General features: G+C 39.4%; 2 protein-coding genes across 4 annotated transcripts in view; one reads left to right on the forward strand and one right to left on the reverse strand.

Annotated features, from left to right (window-relative positions):
* LOC125238589 (ATP-dependent zinc metalloprotease YME1L) lies at positions 1 to 25,721 on the reverse strand. 3 transcript variants are annotated; one of them, XM_048145938.1, is made up of 16 exons: positions 25,552 to 25,721; positions 24,967 to 25,462; positions 22,119 to 22,271; positions 21,891 to 22,023; positions 19,330 to 19,432; positions 18,504 to 18,714; positions 17,276 to 17,376; positions 14,846 to 14,974; positions 13,359 to 13,473; positions 12,141 to 12,189; positions 10,447 to 10,612; positions 9,656 to 9,839; positions 3,105 to 3,253; positions 2,650 to 2,756; positions 852 to 1,008; positions 1 to 161 (listed from the first exon to the last, which is right to left on the reverse strand). In XM_048145938.1, exons 1-15 carry the CDS (start codon positions 25,585 to 25,587, stop codon positions 858 to 860), a joined length of 2,283 nt encoding a protein of 760 aa, XP_048001895.1. In that variant the 5' UTR covers positions 25,588 to 25,721; the 3' UTR covers positions 1 to 161; positions 852 to 857. The 3 variants fall into 3 exon arrangements, with proteins under 3 accessions (XP_048001895.1, XP_048001894.1, XP_048001896.1); XM_048145937.1 differs by having other exon boundaries at positions 19,330 to 19,435; XM_048145939.1 differs by having other exon boundaries at positions 19,330 to 19,435; positions 24,979 to 25,462; positions 25,552 to 25,720.
* A 382-nt stretch (positions 25,722 to 26,103) lies between these two features.
* The window catches only part of LOC125238593 (protein daughterless), a 198,902-nt gene continuing 198,699 nt past the window's right edge, over positions 26,104 to 26,306 (forward strand). Inside the window, exon 1 of the mRNA XM_048145945.1 lies at positions 26,104 to 26,185. Coding sequence (XP_048001902.1) covers positions 26,104 to 26,185 — 82 coding nt within the window. The remainder of the gene's footprint in view (positions 26,186 to 26,306) is intronic.

Raw genomic sequence — 26,306 nt, forward strand, 5'->3', positions numbered from 1 at the left:
TTTAAACAATATGAATATGTAATATCAGTCCTTAAAATAATCGGTATTACAAGTTGCTAACTAGTTGGTGATTTTGCTTATTTTTATTGATTTGGAAACTATCTTGGCGCCTGCAAAATTTTCAAAGACACTTCAAACGTCTGTCCAGCGTTGTGGCCCGGCTGCAACAAAATACATCATTTAATAAAATAATAGTATATTACGATACAAGTGCGGAAATGAGGGGGGAGGGGGGGGGGGTCGAATCGAGTGAGGATAAATTAAACCACGACCGAAGCTTTCATTTGGAGAGCACTCCTACTATATCTCACATGTTGGTAGACAGGTTGACATGTGTTGCCAATATCGTCACTACTTTAAAAAAATCTCGTATCTCACGCTGCTTCTCAAAGTTAAAACTCAGTAAGTCTATATGCATTCCATACATACTTACTACAATTTTCTTTTCATTGACAGACGAAGATACAAGTTTTTTTAAAAGTAGTGACGATATGTGTCTGTGTGTGTTGCTAATACCTATGCGGGTCGTGTTGTAAAGTGAGCACGGGGTCCCGCGTGGATCATGTGTTCTCACCATCGCTCCTATATGTCTCACATGTCGCTCCAGTGTCCCTCGCCTGTCACTAGGCAGGCTGTCGCCGCGTCGCTGACCGCAACACAGCGCCGACGCCACACACGCTGCGTTGCGGTGTCGGCGCGGGGTGCCGCGTGGATGGTAACGTTTCTGTCATTTTTCTGTTTCTCGCTTGTGTCTCCTGTCGCTTACCTGTCGCTCGTATGTGCCTCACATGTCTCTCGTATGTGCCTCACGTCCCGTGTGGAGTGTGGGGCACGTGGTCCCGGTGTCTCACCTGCGGCTAGGCGGGGTGCGGCTGCGGCGGCAGCAGCGGCGGCGCGGGGGCGGGGGCGGGGGCGGGCGCGGGGTCGCGGGCGGAGCGCGCCTTGTCGTTCGCCGGTTTGTCGCCGTTCATTATGGCTTTTATATCTTCCGCGTCTAGAGTCTCGTATCTGCAAACGGAATATATATATTTAAATTTATAAATAAAAGGTGGATTTAATGGCGCTTTCACCGTATACGAAGAAATTTACTAATGTACGAAAACAACCTAACATGCGTAGAATCCTTCTTTTAGCCGATCACTTTTATCCGCAGCCAGTAAAACTTTCTACCTCGGAGCTTGCCCTATTAAAGTGATGGACAGGGGGCGCCACAAACTTTACTTCAATTGTCTTAAACCAAAAATTTTGAACCCTTTCTAGAGTAGCTTTCTACTTGAGTAGCGCCTTGTGTTGTGTTGGCGTGTGAGCGGAAGATGGTCTTAGTGCGTTCATATACTCTGTCAAACAAGTCTGTCAGTAAATAAGAACAAAGAAAACTATATGCATCCTTTTCTTTAGGGTGCTAGAGAAAAGGATACCTATAGATTACATATATATTACATACCTTTATGTACAGATACTCACACACACACACACACACACACACACACACACACACACACACACACACACACAATTACTCAGTTGCCCACACACATACAGTCGCCGTAGCCTTTAGTGCAATGTATGGCAGTTGCTGGAATCGTGGACGACCTAGCTAGGGGCTAGTCTGAAAATCAGCGCTAGATAGCTTTAACTGTCTAACTAGCACATGCTGAGACTCGTACCCATTGCCTAGTTTCTAAGTGTATGTACTTTCGTTTATTATTATTAATTTTTTTTTCTGTCCTGTAAATGTAAATGTAGTATTAAGTTATTAAGTTGTACAATACTCTTAGTTGTGGCAATAAATATTTTTTTATTTTTTATTTTTTTTATTTTTTCTATAGTTTTCTTTGTTCTTGTCTGACAAACTTGTTTGACAGAGTATAGCTCTGACAGCAGCTTCCCAGTGTCCACCTGTTCATGGATACACATTTACGTACTTGAGTAGCGCCTTGTGTTGTGTTCCCTGGCGTGTGAGCGGAAGATGATCTTAGCGCGTTCATAGCTCTGACAGCAGCTTCTCAGTGTCCACCGGTTCATGGATACACATGTACGTACTTGAGTAGCGCCTTGTGTTGTGTTCCCTGGCGTGTGAGCGGAAGATGGTCTTAGCGCGTTCATAGCTCTGACAGCAGCTTCTCAATGTCCACCTGTTCATGGATACACATGTACGTACTTGAGTAGCGCCTTGTGTTGTGTTCCCTGGCGTGTGAGCGGAAGATGGGCTTAGCGCGTTCATAGCTCTGACAGCAGCTTCTCAGTGTCCACCTGTTTATGGATACACATGTACGTACTGCAGTAACGCCTCAGCGAGCGCCTTGTGTTCCTTAGCGTGTGTTCGGAGAATGGTCTTAGCGCGTTCGTAGCTCTGACAGCAGCTTCTCAGTGTCCACCTGTTCATGGATACACATGTACGTACTTGAGTAGCGCCTTGTGTTGTGTTCCCTGGAGTGTGAGCGGAAGATGGTCTTAGCGCGTTCATAGCTCTGACAGCAGCTTCTCAGTGTCCACCTGTTCATGGATACACATGTACGTACTGCAGTAACGCCTCAGCGAGCGCCTTGTGTTCCTTAGCTTGTGTTCGGAGAATGGTCTTAGCGCGTTCGTAGCTCTGACAGCAGCTTCTCAGTGTCCACCTGTTCATGGATAATTGGATGTACGTACTTAAGTAGCGCCTCGGCGAGCGCCTTGTGTTCCTTAGCGTGTGTCCGGAGAATGGTCTTAGCGCGTTCGTAACTCTCTGACAGCAGCTTTTTGATCTCCGTGTCCACCTGGTGATTAAAAACCAACATTAAATATATTTTTCATCATACTCTCACAGTAAATATGCAATTGGACGCAGACGGAGCGGGAGTTATAAAAAAATATTTCTACCTAGAGAATTATGAAATTTGTATATTTTTTACATATCTTTTATATTGCAAGTGTAATAAAAACATGTGTGTAACTCTGTGCGTAAGAAGATTTCAAACTCGAGTCTTTAAATCGCTCCGGCAAGCCATTGCCATTTAACTTACCCTCGTTAGCAATATTCATTCTAGGATAATGAGATTGAATCACAAGCGAATTTGAATTTAGAAGAGAGTATGCTGAAGAGATTAAAGTAAAACAAATCTTACCAGTTCATTGGTCTGAGGTCCTAAAGTAGGTTGTGTCGACTGTCCCCTCGAGGTCTCCATGCTGCGCAGGCCAACTCGCTCGCTCATTCCCCACTCTCGCACCATGTGCTGCGCGATAGACGTGGCCTGCTTCAGGTCTGATGAGGCGCCTGAAAATAATAAAAATTAAATTTTGAATGAGCCAGGGGGTTCGTAACCAAAAAAAACACACAACTCTTCTGGAAATGTTTCGCCAATATGTCTCTACTTATAATCTGTTGGTACAATGTCTCTAACCTGGGTGCGCCAAAGTTCATATAAAATTGGTATATAGATTATTGGTAGTCCGAAAATGTTTCTCATAAAATTTTACATTATAATGATCATTATTTATAACAATTTTATGTTAATAACCATCGTAACTTCGAATGACTTAGGCCTGATTTAGACGGCGTGCGAACTCGCATGCGATTTTGGTTACATTGCGGGATGTTGACGTTACAAACAATTTTGCACAGCCATCAAATACCGCAATGTAATAAAACTCGTATGCGAGTTCTCGTACCATCTAAATGGGCCCTTATGTTCATAATGTCATTCATCATAAATACATTTTATACTAATGTTAATGTTTATATACTTATTGATCATAACAATACAATACAATCAAGGGCGGCTCACTCCGCGATTCTATCGCCGCGCTACAAGTACATGCCGGCGGCCGCGAGTTCGCGGCCTAGTCAGGGGTGGCGCGCGTTCTCACGGAACGCACGTTCGCACTTTCTAATGTTACTTTACGTCGCGAGTTTTTTTTAAGGTTCATATGCGATGTCCGCGTGTGGAATGGCTAATAATGCTTAGTTAAATAGATATCATGAATAAAATAAATACCATGGGACATGTTTACACAGATCTACTATTGATTAAGGCCCCGAAAAGATTCAATAAGGCTTGTGATATTGGAACTTAAACAAAAATTTATAAATACTATATATTTATACCTAGAAAGTACCCACGACTTGAATATAATAGTATAACATTTTATCTGAGTATTAAATCGTTTTAATCCGTAGGGAACCCTATCGCCGGGCGTCGCGCACGTGCGGCTCGTTTCTTTGTTAGAATTTTGTAGGCATTTAAAAAGGCGGCATGTCGTGAACATCAAAGCAGTGGGCCTTCTGTACTTGTACTATTATATATTCTGTGATACAATACAAATATTCTTTATTGTTCACCAATATAACAAGATTACATCACATAATTTTAATTAACTATGGTAGACAACAGGCGGTCTTATCGCTAAAGAGCGATCTCTTCCAGACAACCTTTGGGTAGTGGAGACAAGACACAAAAAACAACTTATTTGAGTAGGTGATGCAGTGAGTGATAGAAAACGTCAAATAATCTTAATACTAATAAACATACATAAATAGGAATTAAAATAAACCTAAATGTACATAGATCAAAAACAATGCGGCCAATAGCGATAAAGGAAAATGAAACAGGACAGGACCATCAATAAATATTGTATTATGGAATAGATAAATAATGTTCTTTTACTTGACTTTTAAAAATGTGAAGAGACTTAGCATGCCTTATGTCAATAGGTAATGAGTTCCACAACCGAACTGCCTGCATAACGATTGCGAGTAATATAATTTATCGTTATATTATTGTTAACAGAACAGAAATCACATGACACAGTCCAGTTAGGTGCTACGACGAGCGTAGCGAGGAGGAGCGTGTTAGGTTGACCGTGAGCAAACCAGAAACGACTTTTTAATGTAAATTGTATATGTCACTGTAAAAGCTCCAAGCGCGCTTCTATAAATGGCACAAGTTTTTCATAGAACTTGCCCAAAACTTTTTAAATAATTTTATGATGAATGATTTTCTTAAACACAAAATTATGAATGTTATTAAATATTTGTATAGAATTTATATTCTATACAACGGTTCCGGTTGTCAAACGATTAGTACGCGGTTGTAACGGCTCTGACCAAATAAACGATTTTAAAGTGTTTTAACGCGAGTTCAAGTGTGAAATAGCATTAATTCGATAAACAACACCGTAAATCACATATACGCTAAACAGTTTAGTGGAAATAGTGGATAAAAAAGTGAAATCAACTCTTAAATACAAAGCGGAGAGGTTATCTTGCACAATTATAACCCTGCCAAATTACGAAGTCCGTGTTCAGTGTTGCTAGCGAAACAAAACGTTCCATTCTACGATTAAATATGAATCCCTCCTTACAAGTACTGTTTGACAGTTTGAAAGTGGAGATGCAGAAACAAACTAACGTAATACACGACTCTGTAACTAAAACACTGAGCGACCGCATCGAGGAAAAGTTAGCGGTGATTACCGACGAGAATAAAGTTCTGAAATCGAAAATTGAGTCATTAGAAGGAAAAATCGTAGTATTAGAGAAAGAGAAAAAGAAAAATAATCTATTGTTATTTGGCTTAGAGGAAAAAGAAAGGGACCAAAGCGAACTAGTCGACATCGTCAAAGAAAAGATCAGAAACGATCTGAAAATTTCCCTGGAAAAATCCGAAATAAACAAATTATATCGCATCGGCAGAAAAGACGCAACTGACACAAAAGTCAGACCAGTGATAATATCATTTGTCAACGAATGGAAAAAGATAGAAATTTTAAGAAATAAAAAACGATTCCAAGACGTATATGTTACTGAGGACTACCCCAAGGCAATATTAGAAAAGCGGAAGGCACTCCAAGGGCAGTTGGATGAGGAAAGAAAGAAAGGAAACCTTGCATACATCAAATATGACCAGCTAATAATAAAGGAAGATAGAAACTCAAGGGAGAGCAGGAAGAGAGAACTCTCTTTCTCCCCATCCAATAATAACTCCCAGCCTAAGAAGCTACAAACCAATGCTACCATATCTAACCAACCAAGTGACAGCCAAAGCTCAGCCTCCCCAGGGTGCAGTGGCAACCAACTGGACCGGAACAACAAACAATAGCAATTAAAAATAGTAACAAACACTTCAGGTCCCAATCCGGCTGGTCCCCGTGGGACGACAGACCACCACCCTCCAGCAAAGATCAAAACAGTTACCCCACACATAACATCAATCCCAACAGCCCGGGAACCCAACCACCACCAATCTCCAGTAGTGACTCGTAGACAAAAACAAACATTACACATCTGCACTCTAAATACCCGAACCTTAAGAACTGAAGAAAGCTTGCAAGAACTTGAATATGCCCTTTCCAACCTAAGATGGGACATACTAGGTATTAGCGAGATGAGAAGAGATGGTGAAGGCATCGAAGAACGCTGCAACTACATAATGTACCATAAAGGCACTGTTGGCTACCATGGTGTCGGATTTCTAGTTAAAACAGAACATAAACACAAGATCCTCGACTTCGTAGGAATATCAAACCGCCTAGCCATACTATGCATGGAAATACCTGGCAACAAAAAAGTGCTGACCATAATTCAGGTGTACGCACCCACTCAGCAAGCAAAGGAGGATGTAATCGATGAATTCTACAATACCCTATCTGATGAAGTAAAAAAATATTCACATAACAATCTAATCGTAATGGGAGACTTCAATGCTCAGGTTGGCTGCAGGCAAGTCGGCGAAGAAAGAATTATGGGAAACTTTGGACATGGCAAGAGAAGTATCAATGGCCACAAATTAATAAACTTTATGCAGGCAAACAATTTAACATTAATGAATTCAATGTTTAAGAAAAAACCTAAAAATAAGTGGACTTGGATCTCTCCAGACGGCAACACTAAAAATGAAATAGATTTTATCTTGTCAAACAATCCTAAACAGTTCAGTGACACGGAAATAATCCAAAACCTAAATTTCAATACTAACCACCGTATGGTGCGAAGCTGTATGAACCAAAGATCATTGAAAAACTCAAGATCACACTATGGCAACCAATTAACATGCTCCAACAATAATGCACAAGAAATCAAGCCAATTAACCTCATACCTCTAATCAAAATTGCCCAATCGAATGTAACACTAACTGAGAAATACAAGGAATTGGAAAAGAACCTAACACAACCAACAAGAACGGACGGCAATAGGTCAAAAATACCCAAGCTAAGCGAAACAACACTTCAACTCATAGAAGAAAGAAAATTCTCATCTCTGAGAGAAAGACTGAAAACAGAAAGAACATAGCAAACCTCAGCAAAAGGATAAGAGAAAACATGAGAAAAGACAGAAAAGCAAAAAGACTAAAAACACTAGAAGAGCATATAATTAGAACAGGAGGTTCAAAGAAAGCCTTAAAAGAATTAAAGGAAAAAGGAAAAGAATGGATCCCCAACTTAAAGCGAGCCCAATCAAACTTCACCAATCGCACACAAATTATGAAACTAGCAACTGAGTACTACCAAACCTTATACTCAAATGAAAGCCCACCAACAGACATTCAACCATTGCCCTCGATATCACACGAAAAGGATACGCCTCCACCCATACTCCCTGAAGAGGTCAGGAAGGCAATAAATTCCCAAAAGCTGGACAAATCACCAGGTCCAGACAAAATACCCAACACAATAATTAGAGGAACAGCCGAGGAACTTAGCCAAATCCTAGCTACGATATTTAACGAGATTTTAAGTACAGGGATGATTCCAGAGCAATGGGGAGAGTCTGACATTATCTTATTACATAAAAAGGGGGCCAAGGACGATATCAATAACTACCGGCCAATAAGCCTTATGTCCAACATCTACAAAGTGTTTGCCAAGGTGCTTCTAGAACGAATAGCAGGTACATTAGATCAATGCCAACCAGTGGAGCAGGCGGGATTCAGAAAAGACTTTAGCACAATCGACCATATCCACACAGTAAAACAGGTTATCCAAAAGTACAAAGAGTTCCGGAAACCTCTGTTTCTGGCGTTCATCGACTACTCCAAAGCATTTGACAGCTTAAGCCACACTTGCATATGGGAAAGTTTGAAGCAACAGGGAGTTCACGACACATACATAGACATTATTAAGAAAATATATGCTATTAGTAAAAGTAAAATCAGACTGGAATCAACCGGCGAAAAATTCCCGATCCAACGAGGCGTCAGGCAAGGCGATCCACTATCTCCGAAGCTTTTCTCCGCAGTCCTAGAACGTCTATTCTCCAAACTTGACTGGGATCTCCGAGGTCTGAACATAAATGGCACACTCCTGAACCACCTAAGGTTCGCCGACGACATAGTTCTGTTCGAAGAAGATCCAACAAAACTTGAATGCATGCTTAGAGACCTAGCAAATAGGAGTAAGGAAGTGGGCTTAGAACTCAACTCTGCCAAGACCAAGTTAATGACTAACTCGAACAAAACTGAAATTTCAGTCAATGGGCGCTTACTGGACTTTGTCGAAAACTATGTGTATCTAGGCCAAATAATTTCCTTCAATGACCAAATGGATAAAGAAATCGACAAAAGAATATCATTAGGATGGAACAAATACTGGTCTCTCAAAGAGATCATGAAGAGCAACCTGGGAATACGGATAAAAAGTAAAACCTTCAACACATGTGTCCTGCCATGTCTAACCTACGGCTGCGAAACCTGGTCCCTCACTGTAAAACAAAGAGACAAACTTGCGAAGTGCCAGAGAGCTATGGAGAGGAGTATGTTGGGTGTAAAACTGAAGGATAAATGCCGTAACATCGACATAAGGAAAAGAACCAAAGTTAGAGACACCCTCACACACATAGACATGCAAAAATGGAGGTGGGCCGGCCACACTGTAAGATGTAAGACCGAAAAATGGAGTCAAAAAGTCCTCATGTGGCACCCCAGAGATGGTTCAAGAGCTCAACGCCCACCACTCAAACGATGGGAGGACGAAATTCTAACCACTGTAGGGCCTTTCTGGACTAGACTGGCCAGGCAGAGGAAATACTGGAAAGAGCTGGAGGAGGCCTATGCCAACAGGCACACTGAACTACGCGACTTCATCTAAACAAACAATCACAAACACCACGTTCAGAAGAAAAGGCTAAATAGATAGATAGAATTTATGATTAAAAATTTTCGGCTAAATGATTATTATGAACAGTGATATTAGTACTATTGATAATAATGAAACAAAATTATGATAAGTAAAATTATGAGAAATGATCATTCGGAGCACAAATCGGTATAAGCAATAATTTTATAACAAATAATTTTATATGAGCCAATATGGACCCCTCTAACCTGTCGCTATAATGTCACTACTGTGTCTATCACATGTCACTACTGTCTCTATGCGTCGCTAGTGTCCGTCGCCTGTCGCTACTGAGTCTACACAGTGTCCCCCACCTGTCGCTACAGTGTCCCTCACATGTCGCTACGGTGTCTATGGTCACTGAGTCGCTATAGTGTCTCCCATAAGTCGCAACCATGTCGCTCATATGTGTAGCTTAACTTCAAACCTGGGTAAATCCATTCTGCTTTAAGGTTGAATATATGAAAAATATAATATGATCTGAAAGACAATCAACCTTATAGCAGAATGGATTTACCCAGTTTTGAAGTTAAGCGACACATATGTCGCGCCTATGTGTCAACTTACCTGAAGTAATCTTGTCAGGGCCAAAGACCAGTTCCTCAGCAGCCCTGCCCCCCATCATGGTATCCATCATGGCCAACAACTGTTGCTTGGTGACGTGGTAGCGCTCCTTAGCGGGGATGTAGGCGGTGTGCCCGAGCGACGGCCCGCGGGGGATAATGGTCACTTTGTGGAGGGGGTGCGCGTCCTGGACGGGAAAATGGGCAACATAACATATCAAAAAGATCACCTTCATAACCTAACCACAAAATTAAAAACCCCCGAACTAAGAACACTCCCGCCGACTAACTCAGCTTTCAAACAAAAAAACTAAATCTAAATCGGTTAATCCGTTCGGGAGCTACGATGCCACAGACAGACACACACACACTGACAGACAGACAGACACGTCAAACTTATAACGCCCCATCGTTTTTGCGTCAGGGGTTAAAAAGTGGAATAAATATATTATATACAGTTTTGGGTGAGACTTGAACTAACGGCCACTAGATGGAGCAGGTACATTTTGATTTCTAAAAGCGAACGTCTTTAAAAGTGGAAAAATACGGTGAGAGAGACTTGAACTCACGGCTACTAGAAGAAGTACACTTTGATATCTAAAAGCGAACGTCTTTAAAACTCGAAAAATCATGTCTTGGACTCACGGCCAGAAGATGAAGTACACTCTGACATATAAAAGTGAATGTCTTTAAAAGTGGGAAAAATACTGTTTTCAGTGAGACTTGAACTAACTGCCACTTTTAAATAGTTTTGTTCAAGACTTTAGCTCGTTAATAAATGTGCTATCCACTGACCTTAGTGTAGTAAGCGACTAGAGCGTGTCCGCCCTCGTGGTAAGCCGTGATAGTGTTGGCCTCTTCGTCCGGGAGCCGTGAACGACGCTCGGGGCCCATCAGCACCTTGTCCCGCGCGTCTTCTAGGTACTTCATTGTGACTGTCTTTGCGCCGTCTATCGCTGCCCTGGAAAACAAAAAGTATCATTTAGTTTACTGTGGAACTATACCACAGTATAATAAAGAGTACTATCGTACAGTATGGTCACTAACGCTCCCCACTGAAAGTGCCGCCCACCCCCTCTCGGTTACCTCACAGTTACCGCCTGTCAAAAACGCGAACAGTCGACCTGTTATATTTCACTCATAAAAGCATAATACGCGTTCACCTACACGAGCTTAGACTGTGCTAAGAACGCCCCCCTTTCATATAATTATTTGATCGCCAGTGTCCGAGGTGTGACTATACTTAGTAATCCTACTATCTCTATTATTATAAAAATGGTTGGTTAGACCAACTCGTCAAATTGGACTATCATTTCAATAATTTATTTATTTAAAGTTTATTGTAAACAATTAGGCGAACTTAATGCCAGAAAGCAATATGAACTAACTAACCTTTGGGTCAGACATCAGGCTACTGCCTGAACTGTGAACACTCAACATATGTTGTTCACGTTAAACATTACATATCGTCACTACTTTTAAAAAATCTCGTATTTCACGCTGCTCCTCAAAGTTAAAACGCAGTAAGTCTATATGCATTCCATACATACTTACTACAATTTTCTTTTCATTGACAGACGAAGATACAAGTTTTTTTAAAAGTAGTGACGATATGTGGCATGCCATATACATTTTTTATCTGAAAATCCAACAGATATTCGTTTGCAATGTATTAGAGATGAAACTTAAGCATCTGTTACGCAGGGAATACCACATAATATAAATACAATATTAATGAATATTATAGGTAGGTAGATAGGTATGAAAGTCATGTGACGAGGAAGGCATTGCGAATGAGTGTGGAAGGAAGTAACGGGAGAGGAAAACCGAGGAAAAAGTGGATGGATTGTTTTTTTTTTTATATACTACGTCGGTGGCAAACAAGTATACGGCCCGCCTGATGTAAAGCGGACACCGTAACCTATGGACGCCTGCAACTCAAACAGTGTCACATGCGCGTTGCCACCCCATTAGAAACTTGTACATTCCCTTTTGCTGTGTTAAGTACACAGCAAAAAGGAGTGTACAAGTTCCAAGGAGGGTTCGGGTTGCCGACGACTCAAAGGACAATAAACGGAACAAGTTAGTTCCGTAAGTCCTCCCGTCATCAGCACACCGCACCCTCGTTGAGCTCTGGCAACCTTACTCACCGACAGGAACACAACACTATGAGTAGGGTCTAGTGCTATTTGGCTTGCGGTCTTCTGTAAGGCGGAGGTACTACCCCAGTTGGGCTCTGCTCTAGATTCGAGCGAGACGATATCCGCTGTGCTCTGCCCTACCACACAAAGCGGAATATCATTCGCTATGCCCTACCTCCTACTAAATGTGTGAGAGATGATATGAAGCGAAAGCAAGTGAATGATGAGATGATAGGGAGGTATGGAAGCGGAAGACATGCTGCGCCGACCCCAAATGAATGGGATAAGGGCAGGCGAATGATGATGATGATAGGTCATTTTATTTGACTACTTTATGCTGATACTAACTTGAGAGCAGCCTGGTTGACCATATTCTCGAGGTCAGCGCCGGTGAAACCTGTAAGTTAAACACTTTATTGCATGAAACAAGGTTAAAATATAGCGCGTACATAGTATACTCCGAAAAGTACTAAATAATAAATAAACCCAATTTTACAATACATTAATAATGGCCCAATGGAGGGGCTATATTTCTAATAATGCAGTGCCACGCCAGGGTTGGCCTAAGTAATAGAGTAGGATTCACCGTGGTGCCGTGACCAGGATATATTTTTTTATGTAAATAAATATTGGGGGACGCCTTACAGTTTCCCAAAATGTCCCAGGTAGTTTGTATGAAACTCTCCTTTATTGTATTGTCTTGTATTTGTTTATTGCAATTCACATGTACATTACAGGTTTTACAAGTACTTAAAAGTATAGGTAGGTACACAAATGACACATGAAGCCCTGAGGGGCGCAGCAATTAATGTAGTCGCTTATACAAAATGTTAGGTACAATCCTTTTCACGTCATGACGGTGCGCCAACAAATGAGGGTAAACAAATGAAACTGGGTCGGCTATAACTAGGTACTTCATAGTAATTAATGATTTTAGTAAGTAGGGGTTTGTTTAGGCTTTCAATGTTTTTTTTTTTACTGTGTTTATTCATTATCGTTAAAAAAGTCTTGTAAGTTGTAATAACATTTTTCGATTAAATATTGTTTCAGGGTTTTGTTAAATATTTTATTCGATTGGATATCTTTCATGTCATTCGGTAACTGGTTATACACTTTAATTGCCATATTTTGTGGGCTTGTGCTATGCAGTTTTAATTTTGAGTTTGTTGTTTGTACGAGGTTATTTTTATATCTCGATTCGTATCGTCTAGGCTGTTCACCGATTTTTTTGAATAATTCGGGGTATTTTCGTACAAACTTACAGAACTCAAAGATATAGATTGAGGTTAGGGTTAAGATTTTCATATTTATGAAATAAGGGTGGCAGCTATCGGGAAATTTAATGTTCGCTAATATTCTTATACAAGTTTTTTGGAGAATGAATAAATCGTTTATATCCGTACTATTCCTCCTCCTATTGTTATCGAACATGTATAGAGATCTGGTAACAAAAAAGGAAGGCTTCATACAACCTACCAGGGACATTTTGGGAAACCAAGTTTTATCACAATCGGAGACGTGATCCAAATGTACAAACTTTTCGGGAATTGCTAAATAATGAATGACCTGTAGTCCCTCTGGCTAGCACATCGCTGTTCACGTCGGGGTTGGCGGCCACGCGGCCCAGGTACAGTTCTAAAATCTCGCGGCGACCGCCGTAGTCCGGGGTTGGCACAGTCACCTAAGAAAAACAGTTACCAGTTTTTTTTTTTATACTACGTCGGTGGCAAACAAGTATACGGCCCGCCTGATGTAAAGCGGTCACCGTAACCTATGGACGCCTGCAACTCAAACAGTGTCACATGCGCGTTGCCACCCCATTAGAAACTTGTACATTCCCTTTTGCTGTGTTAAGTACACAGCAAAAAGGAGTGTCATCAGCACACCGCACCCTCGTTGAGCTCTGGCAGCCTTACTCACCGACAGGAACACAACACCGTACCGCACACCGCATATTGTTCCATATTTGGCCGTTATAAATTCTACTCTACTGACAACTGTTGTAGTTCAAATTTCAACAAATATTGTATACGGGTGATTCTCTGTAAGGATGTTCAACAAACAGTCCCCTGGCAATGATTTTTTAAAATATTTATTTATAAAATCAGAAATAGTTTGTATAATTTAATTAAGGCAAATGGGTTTTATTAAATTATACTAACTATTTAGGATTTCATTAATAAATATTTCAAAAAATCATTGCCAGGGGACTGTTTGTTGAACATCCTTACAGAGAATCACCCATACGTCACATGCGGTAAAGGGTTAAGACTCGAGTTTTGTTGTATGAACTTTGTCTTCAAGGACAGGCTGTTTTTTAATTTTTTTTTATCAATTCTGGTGGTTGACAAGGAGCCGTCCGTGTATTACGTTACGCAAAATTTCAAATTTTTGGACACTTCCCCCCCTTATTCACGCTTTTTTGTATTCATGTTAATTGGATTGTTACATTTAGTATGACCCCCGACAAATAGGACCGATTTTCATGAAACATGGCTAAGAACACTCCCGACTAACTCAGCTTTCAAACAAAAAAAAAATGTAAATCGGTTCATCCGTTCGGGAGCTACGATGCCAGACAGACACGTCAAACTTATAACACCCCGTCGTTTTGCGTCGGGGATTCAATAGGCTTTCACCTCAACATCAAAACGACCCGGTCTGAGCAAAGCCTGATTCAAGTCATCGCGAGGGTTATTATCACCGAGTACAATAACACCATCATTTTGATGGAAACCTCTGATAGAAGTTGGTTTATTGTCTTCCAGATGGTGCTGCCATCTATACACCTAATGTAGCACACAACTAGCAGTAGTTACTGATGTGCCAACGGAATCAAAATTGCCAAATTTTCAACATAGGAATACTTCTGAAACTCCTCAATATTGAATGGAGATATTGGAGATTGAAACATTCCAGTTCATCAATTTTCTATATTTTTTTGAAACTTTTATTAAATTACATTTTTTTTGGAAAGTTTCAGCAAATTGGACATCAGTAGAAGTAGTAGAGAGAGACAGAGATGGTGGTGCCATCTATGTAGTGATAGTTACCTCAACATCAAAACGACCCGGTCTCAGCAAAGCCTGGTCCAAGTCGTCGCGTCGGTTGGTGGCACCCAGTACTATAACTCCCTCGTTCTGGTGGAATCCGTCCATTTCTGATAGAAGTTGGTTAATTGTCTGTAAGAAAATCATAAATTAATGTTTAGAGTCTAGCCATCGAATCGCTGCACAAAAAATAAACCGGCAAATTCTAAAAATCTATAGCTGGTAACTCGAAGCATAGTGCATCCATTCCGCAGTATAATATTAGTATGGATACATTAGTAGGAATAAAAACCGGCCAAGAGCGTGTCGGGCCACGCTCAGTGTAGGGTTCCGTAGTTTTCCGTATTTTTCTCAAAAACTGCTGAACCTATCAAGTTCAAAACAATTTTCCTAGAAAGTCTTTATAAAGTTCTACTTTTGAGATTTTTTTTCATATTTTTTAAACATATGGTTCAAAAGTTAGAGGGGGGGGGGGGCGCACTTTTTTTCCTTTAGGAGCGATTATTTCCAAAAATATTAATATTATCAAAAAACGATCAAAGTAAACCCTTATTCAATTTTGAATACCTATCCAACAATATATCACACGTTGGGGTTGGAATCAAAAAAAATATCAGCCCCCACTTTACATGTAGGGGGGGGGGGTACCCTAATAAAACATTTTTTTCCATTTTTAGGGTTCCGTACCTCAAAGAGGAAAAACGGAACCCTTGTAGGATCACTCGTGTGTCTGTCTGTCCGTCATCACAGCCAATTTTCTCCGAAACTAATGAACCGATTTACTTGAAATTTGGCACGCATATGTAAATCTGTGGCCCAAAGACGGACATGTCATTTAAATTAAGAAATAGGGGCCACTTTTGGGGGGTAAAAGTGAAAATTAAAAATCGAAGCTTTTTAAACTATGTTACATATCAAATGAAAGAGCATTTTATGGGTATCTCAAATATATTTTTTTTATATTTATTATTTAGGTAAGTTTCAAGTTATTCAAGAAAATAGGCACTTTTTTGCCTATTTTCTTGAATAACTGAATATTATATATAAACTCACTTCTGTTTCGTTTTGTTGAAAATATCGATTATTTTGCAAAAATGACTTAAGTTCCTACTAAAAAAGAGGCGCTTAAGCCCTTCTTGTAGTGTACGGAACCCTTACAACGCGAGTAGAACTCGCACTTGTTTATTTTTGCACTTCGTTGGCGTGATTGATATACATATAGGTACCAAATTTCAGCTTTCTAGTGCTTACGGTTACTGAGATTATCCGCGGACGGACGGACGGACGGACAGACAGACATGGCGAAACTATAAGGGTTCCTAGTTGACTACGGAACCCTAAAAACGTTTGTAATTGTATGTAACACATTAAGGGCAAGTCTGACTCACTCTTGTCTCTTTTTTAACCCCGACGCAAAAACGACGGGGTGTTATAAGTTTGACGTATCCGTCTGTCTGTCTTATTGGAGGTTGCATATGTATGCATTATGCTGGCATAAAGTAAACCATTACTTATGTGACAGCAGTTTGAATATTTATGTTTTGTACGTTGTGTTTGTAAATATGTCACTCTAAATATATTGCTCGCCACGTAAACTAGTATTTCCATTGGTATCCACACTCTGCCTAACCCCGTATAACCGGTAAATAACAATAAATTACAATAGGTAATGCGCCTCACGCACTGGTGGAGTGCTAGTTAGTATTAAAAAAAGTGGTTTGTAAATAAATAGTTTGTGAAACTTGCGAAAATTATGTCGGATGAGAACGGCATAAGTGGTATTAAAAAGCTGAAGGGGTCGTCGGACTACCCTAGAGTTAGGTGTTTGATATATTTTTATAAATGTTTTGTGTAGGTAATAGAATATTTTTTCTAGAGTTACTTTATTATGCGTAATTTTAATTTGTTGGCGGTTTTTCTATGTCTGTGTACAGTCAGGTACGAAAGTTAGAAATTTAATTTTTTATTTTATGTACAGAGTTCAAACGTGTACAAAACTGATAATATAATATACTTATGTCCATTATACGTAATAGTTTAAGAGGGTGTATTGGAGGTTGCATATGTATGCATTATGCTGGCATAAAGTAAACCATTACTTATGTGACAGCAGTTTGAATATTTATGTTTTGTACGTTGTGTTTGTAAATATGTCACTCTAAATATATTGCTCGCCACGTAAACTAGTATTTCCATTGGTATCCACACTCTGCCTAACCCCGTATAACCGGTAAATAACAATAAATTACAATATGTCTGTGGCATCGTAGCTCCCGAACGGATGAACCGATTTAGATTTAGTTTTTTCGGGAGTGTTCTTAGCCATGTTTCATGAAAATCGGTCCACTATGTCGCGGTCGGGGGTTTTTCAATTTTTTTTTAATGTAACTCTTTATAGTTTGTGTAACGAATATTTCAAAAGGTATAATTTACCTGGTTGGCGTAAGGATGTAGGACGCTGTTAGTTCTCTTTGCACCCACGGAGTCGATCTCATCGATGAATATAACGCACGGCGCGCGCTCCTTCGCCGCTTCTGCAAATTAAATACTATGTTTAATCAATATAAAGTTATTTTTCATCATACTCACACAATAAATGTGCTATTGCACGCAAGTGGAGCATGAGTTATAGAAAAATCGTTCTCCCAAGGGAATAATGAAATTTCTTGTACCGTACTTAACTTTTTTACATCTATTTACATATTTTTTACATTGCGAGTGTGATGAAAAACATTCTGTGTGTCGGGGAGTATAAATATTACTAACTCGAATCCTTAAATCGCGACGGCTTGCCGGAGTAACATACTCTCGTTAGTAATATTCGACTTCCTCCCCTTGTTGCACAATGTACTATTAATCAAATCAAATTACAATGGGACAAGAAAAAAGCCAGTACTGTACCGACGTACGTAGTGAGTTTTGGCATATTTTTAAGAATTTTGTTAATGAATATTGACGAATAGAATAGAATAGAATATAATTTATTTCAGTATAAAAACACAGTTATACAATGCATACACAATGAGATGAAAAAAAAAGAAGACTTATAACTAACATGTAAACTGTAGGTAATTACACTGAAAAAGGTGAACACTCAGCATAATGCCCGGTCCTACTGGAGTAGTACCCGACGCTGGTCTTCCGTGAACACCTGTAGGGAGCGTAGTTGCGCGTAGCTATTTATAATTACTACATATAGGGTTATATACCTATATTTTATACATATATGTACTTGACAAAATTTTTGACGCTAACAATTAATTATGACGATTAGTCTATTAAGAGAAAGGACAAGTTAAGTGGCTATTCTTGTTTTATATTTATTTTAAGAATTTTGTACTACAATCAAGTTAAATAACAATTTGGAAACTATGCAGATGAAAGCTATAAAAATTACTGAAAAATTACAAAACTTCAATCACCCTGACATTGTCTTTTTTTTTTTTGACGATTGATTGAATCTTGTTGCCCATGGATACTCAAGTATCCAGAAAAGTAGGAGATGTTTTTTCGGGGAATTCCATCTTAAAATAACCTAAATTGCGATAAGAAGCCAACGAGCACAAAGATCTCCCGACAGTAAGTGATCACTGCTGCCTAATGGACACCCAAAAAGTCCAAAAAGGTATCAAGAAAAAGTAAAAGAGTCGTGAAGACTCACTGAAGAGGTCCCGGACGCGGCGCGCGCCCTGGCCGACGAGGATCTCGTCGAACTCGGGCCCCGCGGCGTGGAAGAACGGCACCCGCGCCTCGCCCGCCACGGCGCGCGCGAGGAGCGTCTTGCCCGTGCCCGGCGGGCCCACCAGCAGCACGCCCTTCGGCAGCTTGCCGCCCAGGGACGAGAACTTCTCGGGGGACTTTAGAAACTCCACCTGGAAAGGAGAACGTTTTAAACACCGAGCACTAAAATAAATAAAGAATTACCTCCGCATTTTTTAAATAGTTACTGAACTGATTAGTTAAAGGATGTTTGGTCCCTTTCTCACATATACATAAGTCAACATGACAGATAAGGACAAGCGGTTCATGTTTTAAAGCATTAATGAAAGGCGCCATTAGTAGTTGATAAGATATTATTATGTCCTATGTTTCGTCGGGGGGGCGGGTGGTCTAGTGGTAAAGACGTTAGCCGCGTAAGCTGAAGACCCGGGTTCGATTCCCGGCAGTGGGCCTTGTCGTTTTTTCTTTATCTATATCTATTTCAATTTATCACTATACAAAGCACCGAAGGCGATCACAGAAAACTGTTCGTAGCTCGGGGTCTGGTGATCTCCTTCCTCCTATTATCTGTGGAGTAACTCACTTCCTGCATGTCTATTTCCAACCCACTATAATTTGAATCTTTTTAAATCAAGAGTGAATAGACAGTTTTTGGGTAAACATGCTTCATCCTAGACTGCATAATAGGCACTTTCCATCAGGTGAGATTGTGGTCAAATGTTTTACCTGTTCCTCGTAAAAAAAAAGGTTAGTAAGAGAGTACTTACCACATCCTTCAGCTCCTGTTTGGCCTCGTCAGCCCCCTTGACGTCATCGAAGGTGACGGAGATGTCTTCAGGGTCCACCTCCACTTGGTTGCCCAGCTGAATCCTGCTCGGAAGGGATGGTAGACTGATTATTTAGTTCATACCAAAGAGGATCGAGTATTATAGAGAGTTACTGTCAAAGTAAAATGTGTAATCACAGTGCATAGACTGCCATCTCTCGACACAGGCTTGAAATACAGAAAAAGGTACGGTGGCCAAGATGGCGTTACACTTTTGGGATACGCTCAGCTAAATGGCGCTAATATTAATATTTGACATTTTAACACATATCAAGCTAAGAATATGGGCCAAATTGTCAAAACTGAGGTACAAAAGTTTTGAGCTTGTGTCGAGAGATGGCAGTCTATGCACTGAGATTACACATTTTACTTCGACCACAGAATATATAATAGTACAAGTACAGAAGGCCCACTGCTTTGATGTTCACGAAATGCCGCCTTTTAAATGCCTACAAAATTCTAACAAAGAAACGAGCCGCACGTGTGCAGCGTCGGACGATAGGGTTGGCTATGGATTAAAACGAATTAATACTCAGATGAAATGTTATGCCATTATATTCCAGCCTTGGGTAGTTTCTAGGTATATGTACACTGTACAGTATTTATATATTTTTGTTTAAGTCCCAAGCATTATTGAACTATTCCGTGGGACTTAATCAATAGTAGATCTGTGTAAGATGTCCTATTTTATTCATGATGTCTGTTTTTCTAAGCACCATTAGCTATTCGCATGCGATCATCGCATATAAAACTTAAAAAAATTAGCGACGTAAAGTAACAATAGAAAGTGCGAACGTGCGTTCCGCGAGAACGCGCGCCACCCCTGATTTGGCCGCGAACTCGCGGCCGCCAGCATGTACTTGTAGCGCGGCGATACAATCGCGGAGTGAGCCGCCCCTGCTTCGACAGTAACTCTCTACATATAATAGGCTAGTTTTCTATTGGCTTCGTGCGAAGTACATGGAGGGGGTAAGCAAAGCGATCGCAGTGCTTGCGGTGGTCAAAATCGACACTGATTGTGGTTGTCATCTATCAAAACTCATAAAATATAATACAATGTGTAATGTTTGATATGGGGCATCAATGTTGTTTCGTTGTTAATTGTAAAAATAACGGCATAAATAGTCGTTGCACGTTCTATGCGTTTCTTAGAGCACACTGGAAATTGGATCAAAGAACTAAATGGATAGCTACGGCGAAAAGAAAACGTAAGTGACATGTCAAAACAAAACATTATAAATTTATAATAAATTATATTTAAGCTTTGTTTACCTAATATTGTTCAATACGCTGTTAGTAACACACAAGTTTATATAAGAAAAGTTGCTATCCTATGAGTATACTTTTGTATAATAAGCTCCCAGACACTATCAAAGGCCTTACTTTACATTTGTTTAAAAGAAGATTATTTGAATGGCTAAATGAACAGACTTTCTACTCTGTAAAGGAATATTTAGACTACTAAACCGCTAAATCTGTGACATCTCAATTAATTATTTTATTTATATTCGATAATTTGTATTGTTTTGTATATTAATATTTCTATGTAGATATAATCTAGCTTTAGATAGGTATTATTTAAGTGCATGCATAGTACTAGACCTAGGTACAATCTGAGATTTGCATGTCACTGTGTGACAAGGTAGATTGGCTCACTTTATTGTAAACAAACACCTATGTATACCCTATCTTTCGCAAATAAATGACTTATGACTTATGACTAGTATTTTTCCTACCGTAAAATATTATGCTTAAAGATTCAGGCCTAGCCTGGGAATAGGCCCGTGTCGGATATTTCTGCGGCCGCGGACATGACTAGGTACTTACGTTTAGATTTGTTTTATATGGCATTAACGGGACGGAGGTTTAGCGAATACCATATTACTAGCTTGAAGAACTTGTACCATTACTCCTATGTTCTTCAAGATTCCTTATATGCCCTGCCAGCACCAATTTATTGACTCTTTCTGTAGTCTGGGGTTGGAAGTTTATACCGTGAGTAATGGCTTTGGAAACTGATTTTTGGTATTATATCCATGTCTTTATAATCTATCTACCTAAATTACACTTAAAATAGTAGCTCTTGTTATTCGATTTATTTAAAATTAACGAAAAATCGTTAAAATATAATGTTTGTTTACATGTCATTTTTTGACATTTTCCACTTCAAGTTCAAATGGTAGTGGGCGTAATTGTCGTGCACGTAGCCAATACTTAATATTTTATGCAGTGCACGAAATAAAGCACCACATAATTAGAAGAAAAATATGGACAGTAGTTATGTTCAAACAAATCAAAGAGAAAAATAAAAGTCAAAGAGAAAGAGAAGTAAATGAATTGACCGTGACATCACTCCTCAGTATTTCATCTCTAGTAGGAAAGTAGCCTATACTCGATCCTCTTTGATGGTACTGGGGTACGTTTTTTTCTTAGACTTTATCTGTCTATACGGAGTTATATATGTCTTTGGTAGTGCTAAGCATTGCGGCAGTAGATAGTTACCGGAAGACGGTCCCGCTGACTGAGGCCATGAGGCTCACGAAGATCGCCAGGAAGAGTACTATGGTTAGCAGCTGCTGTACCACCTTGAGGTACTTGGAGGCTTTGGTGCCGCGGGCATTGTCTGGGTGCGACCCTGAAAAATAATGACCAATGAAAGAATGACAAATTTTGACCCAAACTAACATACTAACAAGGCAAGTTGAATAAAAGCTTGTAAAAAACACTTACCAGCCAAATACCCCTCAGCGAAAGCAATCTTGATCTTATCCTTCTGCTGGCTGGTGAGCGGGGAGTCATCTCCGAGCAGCTTCTCGAGACGAGGCGCCACGTCCGGCCCTAACGCCTGCTTGTCTTTATTGGCAGGTGGCTCCGCTGTAAACCCTGATGATGAAGGTATATTTATTATATATTTATTGCATAAAGAAAATAAAACTGTACCCAAGGAGGACTTAATGCTGTAAGGCATTCTCTACCAGTCAACCTTCAGGCAGAGTATTGTAAATAATATTGTAAGTTTTTTATTTATCCATCAATCAGTTTCAAGACTATCAGATTAGTTGAGTGAGGTGTATGAAGCTTCCAGAAAAGATAGAACCAGAGTGAACAGGCATCTTCTGGGCGAGCTCACTCCTTCGTAGGCCACGTCTTTGCCTTTGGCTAGTCTGTGGCCAAGACTACGCCCATTTATAATAAATAAAAAATAATACTGCATGTTGTGGAATATTAGCAGTTTGTTTGATATTGGTGGCTCAGATGGCAGAGCACTGGGCTAGCAATCCAGTGATACTGGGTTGAAGTCCCACACAAGACAGTGCTTTTTTCCACTTTTTATTTAATATCTACAGGGTGGCCCAAAAATATGTTGACAAACGTTTGTATAATTATTTTTCTGTCCTTATACGAATGATTGTCCAACAAATTAAAATGTGAAACCTTAATAATTTTTATGCAAATAAATCGAATCGCCTTCAAAATGCCCTCCTTTGGCTTTGAAGTACAAACGCAAATGTAAGAAAAAAAAAATAACGATATGCCGCTGCACCTCTAGTATGACTTTCGTCTAACTTATTGCATGTTTAGCTTTTTAAATACCCTAATTTTTGTAATCAATAAACGGGCTAGGGTTTTAGGATTGATTACAAACTATAATTTATAGTTTTAAGTGAGGTGAATTTACGTAGGTAGGCTGAAACGTATCGAACATATGAATTTGAAAAAATCGCCGTTTTACAATTGGTCTACATAGCAAATCTTGCGAAATGGACATGAATGCTGTTGAAATATTCATGGTGAATGTAGAAATATACAATAAATATAGGCTCAATATATATTTATGTACTCCTTTTTGCTGTGTACTTAACACAGCAAAAGGGAATGTACAAGTTTCTAATGGGGTGGCAACGCGCATGTGACACTGTTTGAGTTGCAGGCGTCCATAGGTTACGGTGACCGCTTTACATCAGGCGGGCCATATACTTGTTTGCCACCGACGTAGTATAAAAAAAAATGTAACTTCGATATTTTGGTTTATTTCAACATTTTACTATTCTTTGTCAACGTAATTTTGGGCCACCCTGTAAGACAAATAGTATTGTTTGCAGATGTTTCTTATTGATACAAAATTAATTTAAATATAGTTACTATGGATAAGGGCTTTCCTGCAACAAAGAACCTTTGAAGTTAGAGTTGGTTTGACCAAGTCTCGGCAAAGACGGATCAATAGTGGAGTACCACAAGGTTCAGTCCTAGGCCCGGTGCTTTACATACTGTACACAGTTGACCTTCCACAGCGCATCAAGTGCAGTATTAGTACTTTTGCGGATGATACTAAGATATTTTCTAACCCATTTGTTGACTATAACCAACTACAAAGTGATCTAGATGCCATATCAAGCTGGTCTAAAGAATGGTTAATCAATCTAAACTCTGCTAAATGTACAGTACTCCATATAGGAAATAGGAATCCCCGTCTGACTTATCACTTGGAAGGCAATCCACTAACGGTTGTACAAACGCAAACTGACCTGGGCGTTAAGATCTCCGAAAACTTGAAATGGGAGGAGCACATATCTACAATCGTCAAAAAAGCCAGAAGTATAATTTATCTGATCAGAAAAGCTTTCAAGACTTTGACACCAGATATGATGCTAAAAATATACAAAACTTATGTCAGACCTATACTGGAGTACGCTTTTCAAGCCTGGAGTCCCTACTTTGCCAAAGATATTGATATGCTAGAGAAAGTCCAACGTAGCTTCACTAAACTGCCAAGACAACTTAAAAACAAGCCATATGAGGAAAGGCTAAAAGAACTAAAGCTCACTACTCTAAAAGACCGCAGAGAACGTTTGAACGAGATTTAATAGAGACATTCAAAATACTAACTGGACATTACGACCTCAAGGAATTTCAAGAGATATTCAAGCGTAATAACAACACTCGTTTGAGAGGTCACCTCTTAAAGCTAGAGAGAGATAGATCTCACAGTAACCCTTATAAACACTTTTTGAGCAATCGAGTAGTGAGATCTTGGAACAAACTCCCAGAAGACGTGGTCTCAGCACAAAATGTGAATCAGTTTAAAAATAGACTAGACAAGCACATCACATCTACAACTCGGCTATGATTACTGTCACAATGATCACTGGATACAGGCTATATCAGTTCTTTAACTGCCTGCCTGCTTATTAAATAATAATAATAATAATAATAATTATTGTAAAAATAACTACTCAACACTAAACATATAAATATTTCTCCCTTTGAATGCATTACACTATTAACTTTAAAACTTGCCAATTTTAATGGAAATTGACCATTTATAAAATTAAAATATCCACTAAAATTGACTTGGAACCAAAATTTTCAAAGTTTTGGAATTTAAGTACTTTGAACATTATCATAACTTTCATGTTATTGGGAATTTACATGTAACTAGCTAGATTAGGTATGTTAATGACAAAAAAACATTTGGAGCAACCATAAAAATAACTACTTTTACATCTATTTACTCACACAGTTATCACACTGTTCTCTCTAGTCAACATTCCTACGAATTCATCTTATTTATACTGACCGAAGAACTTACGCAGTCTATTTATCAAGTTTGGGTTCCGTTTCAAGTCCGCATGGATCCCTCTCTCCGTCTTGAAGCCTCGCACTTGGACATCAAAGCCCCTCTGCTGGATACTACTCGATAATAACCCGACAAACTGGTCAGTGAAGCTGAGGAAACCTCTTTTTGGAGTCTCCACCGACCAACCATTTTTATTTTTCTCAAAGGAGTCTGCTGACACATGAGAGATTTTTCTAGGCGATAGACACCGCTCTGCGTCCCTTGACATACGCGGGGATGATGCCAGCGAGCGAATGTCCACCTTCTTCAATTCTACTAGGACATCCTTGTCCAAATTCTTAATCGCCTCTTGAAAGCTTTCCTTGCAAATTGTTGCATCATACGTCAACGCCGCGCTCTCTTTCCGTTTAACATTCTTGTTTTTACCATAACTGTGTTTTCTGTGCCTGAAAACACTGGAGTAGCGGGCCGATAGTTGGCTAAAACTAACTAAAATCTGCAACGATACAAAGGTTATGATAATGACAAACAAATTCACGATTCTTGCAGATTATACTATATCATACACATTCGGGAAAACTTTACCTGATTTTGGGTGTTTATGGAATTCAGTGAGAACATGTTACATGTAGCTGGATTTGTGTTTGGCGAGTGCACTCGAAAATTTTGTAGGCTCTTACGTCAAACTTAATTTTCGTAGCAAAATATGGCGAACAGACACATTTCTTCTATGACCTCTATGGGTCAGACTTGGATAAGAATATGCTGCCACAATAGCTCGGAATAAAATTTTTTTTTGACAAATACATTGAATAGATTAAGAAATTATGGAATTAATTAATCTTTCAAGGCACATATTAACTTAATTAAAAGCTACTAAACATTGACAGGCGGTAAAAAAGAGAAAAATATTTGAATTTTGTTCAAAATTTACTTCATGTCTTTTTACGTCAAAGATAATACAAAATTATAATTTATGCATATGTGTAATTTATTTAATGAATACAAAGGTAATTCAAATTTGATTATTTTTTGTAAATAATATTTTATGAACGCATAGACACTTGAAACAAAACTTTTTTGAATGGGCAATTAACTTCTACTTTGTCTGTGATATATTTGGCAGTAAAATCCAAAATGGCGACGAGCGATGACGAGCCTATGCATTTATATGAAGTTTTTCAAAACTGTTTCAATAAAATAGCGAATAAACAACAAGGTGAGTGAAAAAATGCATACCGTGGATCGTCTCGCGTTTCTCGATTGAACTCTCGCGGTCAAGTGAAGTGTTTCATTGTGAAATTGGACCAAAGTGTTTGCGTGTTATGCCATTTTCAGTG

The sequence above is a fragment of the Leguminivora glycinivorella genome, chromosome 24 (assembly GCF_023078275.1).
Source record: "Leguminivora glycinivorella isolate SPB_JAAS2020 chromosome 24, LegGlyc_1.1, whole genome shotgun sequence".
In the NCBI taxonomy this organism is placed as follows: Eukaryota; Metazoa; Arthropoda; class Insecta; order Lepidoptera; family Tortricidae; genus Leguminivora; species Leguminivora glycinivorella.

What these genes read in the sequence shown, in the direction of transcription:
- LOC125238589 (XM_048145937.1), bottom strand. Translation starts at nt 25,587, where the DNA reads ATGTTCTCACTGAATTCCATAAACACCCAAAATCAG. An exon ending in CGCTGAGGGGTATTTGGCTG is followed by an intron (nt 22,024 to 22,118) that starts GTAAGTGTTTTT and finishes ATTATTTTTCAG; the next exon opens with GGTCGCACCCAGACAATGCC. An exon ending in CTCGCCGAGGCGCTACTTAA is followed by an intron (nt 1,009 to 2,649) that starts GTACGTACATCC and finishes TTCCGTTTGCAG; the next exon opens with ATACGAGACTCTAGACGCGG.